The sequence below is a fragment of the Rhinopithecus bieti genome, unplaced genomic scaffold (assembly GCF_001698545.2).
Source record: "Rhinopithecus bieti isolate Rb0 unplaced genomic scaffold, ASM169854v2 scaffold_21412, whole genome shotgun sequence".
NCBI classification, from domain to species: Eukaryota; Metazoa; Chordata; class Mammalia; order Primates; family Cercopithecidae; genus Rhinopithecus; species Rhinopithecus bieti.
The window spans coordinates 2553801-2562351 of record NW_016811643.1 but is presented as its reverse complement, the minus strand read 5'-3'; the positions used below and the strand labels follow the sequence as shown (position 1 = coordinate 2562351).

At 37.5% G+C, this 8551-nt stretch overlaps 1 protein-coding gene across 1 annotated transcript in view; it reads right to left on the bottom strand.

Annotated features, from left to right (window-relative positions):
* The window catches only part of RRM1 (ribonucleotide reductase catalytic subunit M1), a 46069-nt gene that overhangs the window by 12595 nt on the left and 24923 nt on the right, over positions 1-8551 (bottom strand). The window contains exons 6-10 of the mRNA XM_017894324.1: positions 6814-6974; positions 5330-5413; positions 3232-3393; positions 2803-2882; positions 1619-1820 (exon numbers count right to left, since the gene is read on the bottom strand). Of these exons, the coding sequence (XP_017749813.1) occupies positions 1619-1820; positions 2803-2882; positions 3232-3393; positions 5330-5413; positions 6814-6974 (689 nt within the window). The remainder of the gene's footprint in view (positions 1-1618; positions 1821-2802; positions 2883-3231; positions 3394-5329; positions 5414-6813; positions 6975-8551) is intronic.

Genomic DNA, 8551 nt, shown 5'->3' with positions numbered 1-8551 from the left:
TCAAAAAAAAAAAAAAAAATACTACCATTAGATAGTAGTAATGGTTGCACAGAGTTGCAGATATACCCCCCCCCAAAAAAAAAAAAACCACACACACAACAACATGAATTGTACATTTTAAAAAGAATGAATTATAGCTCAATTTACAAAAAGAAAGAACTCTGTTGACGTTGCAGTGAGCCACACTCCAGGCTGGGCAACAGAGTGAAATCTTGACTCCCCCCAAAAAAGGAATTCTGCGTGGGTTAGCAAGCCAAAGAGTAGTTTTGTGCAGACAAATGACATTATCTGATTTTTATTTTTAAAATGTCAGTCTAGCCTCTATAATATAATCTATCTTGCATAATAGTTACTTCAATATATCAGTCTAGCCTCTATAATATAATCTATCTTACATAATAGTTACTTCAATATATGTCGATTTCTTCCAACTAAATTAGAAGTTTCCAGAGGACAGCATATTTATTTATATTCTCAGCTACTTAACATAGTGTTTTATATATAGCTGGTGCACAATAAATTTTGAATTAAAATGTATATTAATTCAGCATATATTTAACTCAATTTCCATTTACTTCCTGACTTTTCATTTGTCTTTTTTTTTAAGGTCCTAGAATTGAGGATCTTCACCTTCCTCATTTCCATAGTTTATACCCAATATGAAAGCAGCCTGTCATCCAATTACTGCAACCATCTCCCTAGGCTAACCTCTAACCTCTTCTCACAGCAAGACACTCTGTAACCAGACACAAGAACCATCATTTTCATCTTAACATTTTGATACTATTTTCCTGTCAGAAACCTACAAGGGCTTCCTATCTCTGGGACATGTCAGTTTCTACCTTCTATCTCCCTTCCCCCAGCCATAGCCATTTCTCCATATTCCAATAATTAATCTACTTGCACCATCAAAACAGACTTACTTGCCACACTGCACAAAACCCAGTCCTGTCTCTGGCATATCATACAGACCACTCTTTCCAAATGGAAAGCTCCTCTCTAAAACTTTTTTTTAAAACATCAAATCCATGCCCCATTTCTAGCCTTGATTCTTCTGTGAAGTCTCTTTACAGACTTTGAGATTAGAATTGGATCTCACCATTCACTGAAAGGACTCTCTTTATAAGCTTACATACGTTTTTTGTTGCTGTTTTGGTTTTGTTTTCTTTTGTTTGTTTTGAGACAGGGTCTCACTTTGTCACCCAGGATGGAGTACAGTGGCACAATCTCAGCCCACTGCAGCCTCCACTTTCCAGGCTCAAGGCTTACATACTTTAAACTGAATGTACATCCTAACACATTTTTGTGTGTGTCCTAAACCAACATAACTGTATATTTCTATTTTTCTTGAGTAAATGTTATTACAATGATGTGTGTATAAGAAAAAACTGTGTCTTTCCCACACGGCTTAGACTAAAAAACATTTATAGGCACAGATCATACCCTTTCCTTCCTTTGCTCTCTGCCTTTAACAGTATTCTTCTGCTTACCACTATGCAAACTCCCTTCACTTATCTCAAGTGAGGAATTCACAAATTCCTAAGGTTCTTTTCTTAGTACTCTAGGAAATGCCTAAGGTTCTTTTCTTAGTACTCTAGGAAGAATTTTTTCTACCTACCTCATCTTTGCTGGTGTACTCCACTATTTCTGTGCACAGGTTGCTGCATTTGATGGTTCCCAGGTTCTGCTGGTTGCTCTTCCGATTACAGGAATCTTTGTAGAGCATATACGGGGTGCCTGTTTCTGTTTGAGACTCAATGATGGCATACCAAAGCTGCTGAGCTTTTACAACTTTGCGGACACGACCTTGTTTCTCATAACTGAAAGGCACAAATATTATTTAATATATATTCCCTATATTTATTGTATATTTATTTACAATGTCTACGATATATATTTATTGTAGGCAACTTGAAGACAATTAAAATATAAAGTTATGAAAGCTCTTAAATTTTTTCTAAGTTTTGCTAAAGCAAAAAAGAAATATGATACTTATTTTACTCTGGCTAAAGCCATAGAGGAAAATGAGGCTGTTTTAGGCTCCTTCAAATGATCCCAATCCCACTAAACCAATAATATCTTTCATAATAAAAAGGAATAAAAACTAAGGAAACCAAATCTCTTAATATTGTGCTAATTTTTTTTTTTCTTTTTTGAGACAGAGTTTCGCTCTGTCGCCCAGGCTGGCATGCAGTGGCACAATCTCAGCTCACTGCAACCTCCACCTCCCGGGTTCAAGCGATTCTCCTACCTCAGCCTCCCAAGTAGCTGGGACTACAGGTGTGCACCACCACGCCCAGCTAATTTTTGTATTTTTACTAGAGATGGGGTTTCACCATGTTGGCCAGGCTGGTCTTGAACTCCTGACCTCAAATGATCCACCTGCCTCATCCTCCCAAAGTGCTGAGATTACAGATATAAGCCACTGCACCTGGCCTATTTAATTTTAATAAACTATTGACATATGTATCCTAGTCACTCATGATTCCTTTATGTAACATAAAGCATAGCTTATCAAAAGTACTATATGACAGAGCAAAATAACCCTGCTAGTCATCTTAATTTTATAAGGATCAATTAAAATCCCAATAACCTATTTATACATTCCCAAGTTTTAAGAAAGAAGAAGACACAACTCAATTTTGGTGAAGAGTTAGGAAGCAAATATGACCAAAATTATTAGTCACTTTTTCTCTTAGATGCTTCAAAAGATTCTTGACAAGTACTTTTGATATTTGGACCCCTGAAATAAGAGAAACCATGATTAAAACATTATTGTTTTCTTTTATATTTTTCCCATACCTTTCATATAGTTTCTCAAATTCCTCTCCCCAAACCTCATCCAGACCAGGACACTCATTTGGACACATCAAAGACCAGTCCTATAAAGGAAAGGACAAAATCACTCATAAGAAACTTAAAATAGCCAAGCATAATCCATTAGAAACACTGCAAGCATAAGGTGACTTTTACAAGTTCTCTTGGAAATTTGCTGTAGACATAATCAATTTCAGGTTCAGGCCCAAACATCTAGGTCTGCCTGTTTATACATGACCTTTCAAGCATTTAGGTCACAAAGCATCTACTTCAGAGAACAGAAATATAAGACAAGCACAGCATCTCTTAACTTGTTCAGAATGCCTTCTGTTCCTAAGCATGACTTAAGATGACTAAAAAAGAGAAAGCTCATGTGAATCAAGTTGCCATTACCAACAAGTACCTATCTCTCACCTGATTAGTCTCCACTCGCTTCATGAAGAGATCAGGAATCCAAAGAGCAAAGAAAAGATCTCTGGCACGCTGCTCTTCCTTTCCTGTGTTCTTCTTTAAATCAAGGAATTCAAAGATGTCTAAATGCCAAGGCTCCAGGTAAATAGCAAATGCTCCAGGACGCTAGTGGTAAATAAATCATAATTCTCTTCAGAATAAAAATGAAACAAAGAAACATCATGTCTCCCAAAGCACTTTTATAGTATCTCCTTTGATCTTCACTACAATGAATTAAATAACATAAAAGTATTATAAAAGTGTAAGTTTTCCATATACAATTGTAAAAGTAATATTTTACAATTCTATGAGTAAAAACGAATGAATGATATAAACAAAATGTGAAACAAGAAAAGTTAACTTTTCTGAAGTGACATGATGAACTACAAATGGAGCCTCCTCTTTAGCAACAGCTCAGCTCTCTTTATACAACATGACATGTACATAAAGCCCAAAGGAAGTTGCTTTTACAAAATAAGCCGTGCTCTTATTGAAGGTCAAAAAGTTGATCTGTCTTATCACGGTCCCCAACGTCCATCAGAGAGAAATTCATAAACTAACAGGTGATTAGTGTGCCTACAGTCACAAAAGGCAGACTCTAGTTGCAAACCATCCTGTTGATAAAATCAGGTAAAAACCCAATTCTCTCAACTTTACTGTTTCTTCTATGAATTAGGGAGAGTTTTTGTTTGTTTGTTCTGTTTTGTTTGAGACAAGGTCTAGCTCTATTGTCCAGGCTGGAGTACAGTGGTATCTCGGCTCACTGCAACCTCCTGCCTACCAGGCTCTAGCCATCCTCCCACGTCAGCCTCCCAAGTAGCTGAAACTACACCATACCTGGTTAATTTTTGTATTTTTTGTGGAGATGGGGTTGCGTCAGGGTGGTCTTGAACTCATGAGCTTAAGCGATCAGCCCACCTCAGCCTCCAAAGTGCTGGGATTACACCCAGCCAATTAGGGAAAGTTTTGTTATTCCAGTTTGTTTTTGTTTTAAGAACAACCAAGGCCAGGTGCAGTGGCTAACACCCGTAATTCCAACACTTTGGGAGGCCAAGAAGGGTAGATTGCTTGGGTCTAGGAGTTTGAGATCAGCCTAGGCAAGAAGGTGAGACCCCTGTCTCTACAAAAAATACAAAAATTAGCTGGGTGTGGTGGCACAGGCCTATGGTCTGAGCTACATGGGAGGGCTGAGGCAGAAGCATTGCTTAAGTCCAGGAGGTCAAGGCTACGGTGAGCCAAGGTTGTGCCATTGCACTCCAGCCTGGGTGATAAGAGAGACAAAAAAAAAAAAAAAAAAAAAAAAAAAAAAAACAAAGAAAAACGTAGAGCACATGTTACAACCCCATTTCAAGTGACATATTTATATGAGTTACAACTTGAGAAATTCTTTGCAAATAAACTATTATGTAAGAAAGCTGAGGCCGGGCGCGGTGGCTCAAACCTGTAATCCCAGCACTTTGGGAGGCTGAGACGGGCGGATCACGAGGTCAGGAGATCGAGACCATCCTGGCTAACACTGTGAAACCCCGTCTCTACTAAAAAATACAAAAAACTAGCCGGGCGAGGTGGCGGGCGCCTGTAGTCCCAGCTACTCGGGAGGCTGAGGCAGGAGAATGGCGTGAACCCGGGAGGCGGAGCTTGCAGTGAGCTGAGATCCGGCCACTGCACTCCAGCCCCGGCGACAGAGTGAGACTCCGTCTCAAAAAAAAAAAAAGAAAGCTGAATAGATCAGTGGTTGTCCAGAGCCAGGGATAAAGTATGTGTGGGTAGGGGTGACAGGGGTGACTGAATGTAAAGGTATATGAGGGAGAAAAGATTTTGGGGTAATGGAAATGTTCTACCTCTTTATCAATGTGGGGATTACACAAGTGTAACATTTGTCAAAACCCATCAAACTGTACATTTAAAGTATATGTGTATTAAAATAATTATACCTCCTCAAATTGATTTTACAAGTAAAAAATAAGTAATCAGAAACCACACATAAATGAGCCATCTTAAGTGTATATGACTAAAACACCTTTAGTTCTGATTTCCAGTACTTTCAAGTCATGGAGCATACCTTGTTCCCACCTTGATCCACATATCGAGCTGTGTTGTTATATACTCTCAGCATTGGTACAAGGCCATTGGAATTGCCGTTAGTCTAAAAGAGAGACCATGATAGAAAAGACAGAGGGCAGTCAGCAAAGAAAAGAACAAAATGGCCCCATTCTTTTATCAAAAAAGATGCCTAATTTCTAGGTAGCAATCTAAGAAGTTTTACCTGCTCTCCATCTCTACTTCTGCTTTGGAAAAATAATGCCCAAATAAAATCAACAAAATGCTGAATAAATTACAATTATGTACTAAGTTACCTCACGGCATTTCTAATTTACAATGAGATGTAACAATTACAAGTCAAAGGGATCGAAAATCAAGGTAGCTAAATTTAAACTCTACATCTTCTAAAGGTCATTATATAAAGATACACTTTGGGTAGAGTAAAAAAGAATATAAACACTACTACAATGCCCTTTTCCCAAAAGAAATCAAGGCAATTTATAATAAGAATTACATGCAGTAGCTATATCAGGGCAATAAATAAGGTAAAAGGAGATTCTCAGCAATAAGTGGACTCTAGAATGATGTTAAGAAAATAGAGACTCCTATGACTAGAAGACACTCCATCAAATTCTTCAAATAACCCTTCTGATCCCAATACAAGCCTTTAAACAGTCTAGAAAGATAAGTGAGCAATGGCTCACTCTACCATTGTGTAAAGTGCTGCATATATCACAGTACCTCCAAAACACAACATAATGGAATAATTTCCTTCCGGAACTTTATTCTACAGGGTTAGATATTTTCTTCACCTTACAGAAAAGGAAACAAACTCAGACATAAAATAACTAACTCCAGGCCACATTACTAGTTAAGTAGTGGAGCTAGGATTTAAATCCAGGTCTAACTCAAAACCATTATCTTGACTCCCAATGAATAGTAAACTAACAAAGGGCTGAAGTTTACATCATAAAGTGTCAATGCATAAATCTTGTATCCTGGCTCTACCACATATTAAGTGATTGATCTCAGAAAGTAGCAACTTTCTAAGTCTCAATTTCCTCACTTGTAAAATTAGACAATGGCACCTTTATTCACAAGGTTATTTTAAGGAATAAAATTCCTGGCATGAGTCTATAATCACAGCTACCTCATAGGGTTGTAGTAAGGGTCAAATGAGTACTTCATGTAAAACATTTAAAACAGACTTAACATACAGTAAGCAATCAATAAATGATAACTGTTCTTATTACTGCTAAAATAAGCCAGAATTCTAAAACCTGAGCTAAAAAGGATTCTAGAAATTATCTAGTCAAATCTAAACGTCTAATAACATAGATAAAAATGAAGCCAGAAGTGAAATGACTCATTCCAAGTCACATAGCCATTTAGTAATTAACAGAGACCCAGGACTCACAAAAAATAGCATATGCCCTCTCAACCATAAATCTGGTTGCTTTTAGACTTGAATCCCCTTTTAAAAGTCAAATGGCAGAAACTTACCCCAGCAATGTAGCTGCCAGTAGCCCGAATACAACTCACAGCAACACCAATTCCTCCAGCAGATTTAGAAATCAATGCACACTGCTTTAGAGTGTCATAAATGCCTTCAATGCTGTCATCTTTCATACTCAGAAGAAAACAGCTACAGGGGAAAAAAATGTCTCAACTTAGAGCAAGGAAATGAAGCAGAGTCACAAAAATGATTACTCAACACGAAGACAATAAGGCAAAAAAAAAAAAAAGAAAACAGTTGAAGTTTAGAAAGTTCCTAAGTATTTTTCAAAGAAGAAAACCCACTTTACTGTACATGACACAATAAAACATATCGAAATATCATTTTAAAATCATCTTGCTGCCTCCTCTAGATAGTAAGTAAATAAGCCTAGGAGGAAGTCTTATAGATCTATAAGTCTATAATGTTAGCTTACATTTTCACCAGACTGCAAACGTGCCATTTTCACATTTTCTCATGCATATTCATAAACATGCGTCACAGTCTTTTCAGGTTGTAAGCCAAAAAAAATAAACATTTATGAAAATAATCTATCCAATGGTCAACCAATTCTTTGATATGTCTACCAAAATTATAGCTCCTTTACAGTCTTTTTAAAGACAATCCCTTTACCTCCACTTTGGATCTCATCCTACTCCCCACCTTAGGAACCTTACCCTATCAATAATCTCTTCACTTCCCTGAATATTCAATCATGCAAATGGATTCTATCTACTGACTAGGTGTTTAATATTCAGACATTCAGAAAAATATAGAGAATGATGTAACAAATACTATGTACTTGCCATCTACCTCAAAAAACTAGACACCACAAATATAGCCTCACTGCAACCCTCTAACATTTTCAAGAATTTCTATTATGACATTTTTACATGTTCTACACTTAGAATTTTTCTGGTTGCATATCTATTTATCATTCCGCAACTTGTTTTAATTCAACTGTTTTACAGAAATTAATCCTTTTGATACATGTAAACAAACTTTATTTTCATTGCCATAAGGTATTCTATTGTATAAATATACCAATACATCTGTCCCATGTGCCTGTTGATGAACATCTGGATTATTTCCAATTCATCTGCAATTCCAAGCAATGCTGCTATAAAAATTATTGAACACATCCCCTTGTGTTTATCTCTAAGGATTTCTGTAGAATATAAACCTAGGAGATGAACTGCTGGGTCAAAAGATATATACATGTTTCACTTTACTAAAGATTCTCCAAAGTGGATGGACAAATCTATTTCTAGCAATGTATGAGATTTCCTTGTGCTCCACATTCTTGTCAATACTTGGAATTGTCAGCCTTTTCATTTTTATCAAATATATATATATATATATATACACACATACATACATACATACACACACATAATTTTCATTTTCCTATTGCACAGTGTAACATCTCAGATGTTTATTAGCCAATCAAGTTTCTTCTTCCAGCCGGGCGCGGTGGCTCAAGCCTGTAATCCCAGCACTTTGGGAGGCTGAGACGGGCAGATCACGAGGTCAGGAGATCGAGACCATCCTGGCTAACACGGTGAAACCCCGTCTCTACTAAAAATACAAAAAACTAGCCGGGCGAGGTGGCGGGCGCCTGTAGTCCCAGCTACTCGGGAGGCTGAGGCAGGAGAATCGCGTAAACCCGGGAGGCGGAGCTTGCAGTGAGCTGAGATCCGGCCACTGCACTCCAGCCCAGGCGACAGAGCAAGACTCCGTCTCAAA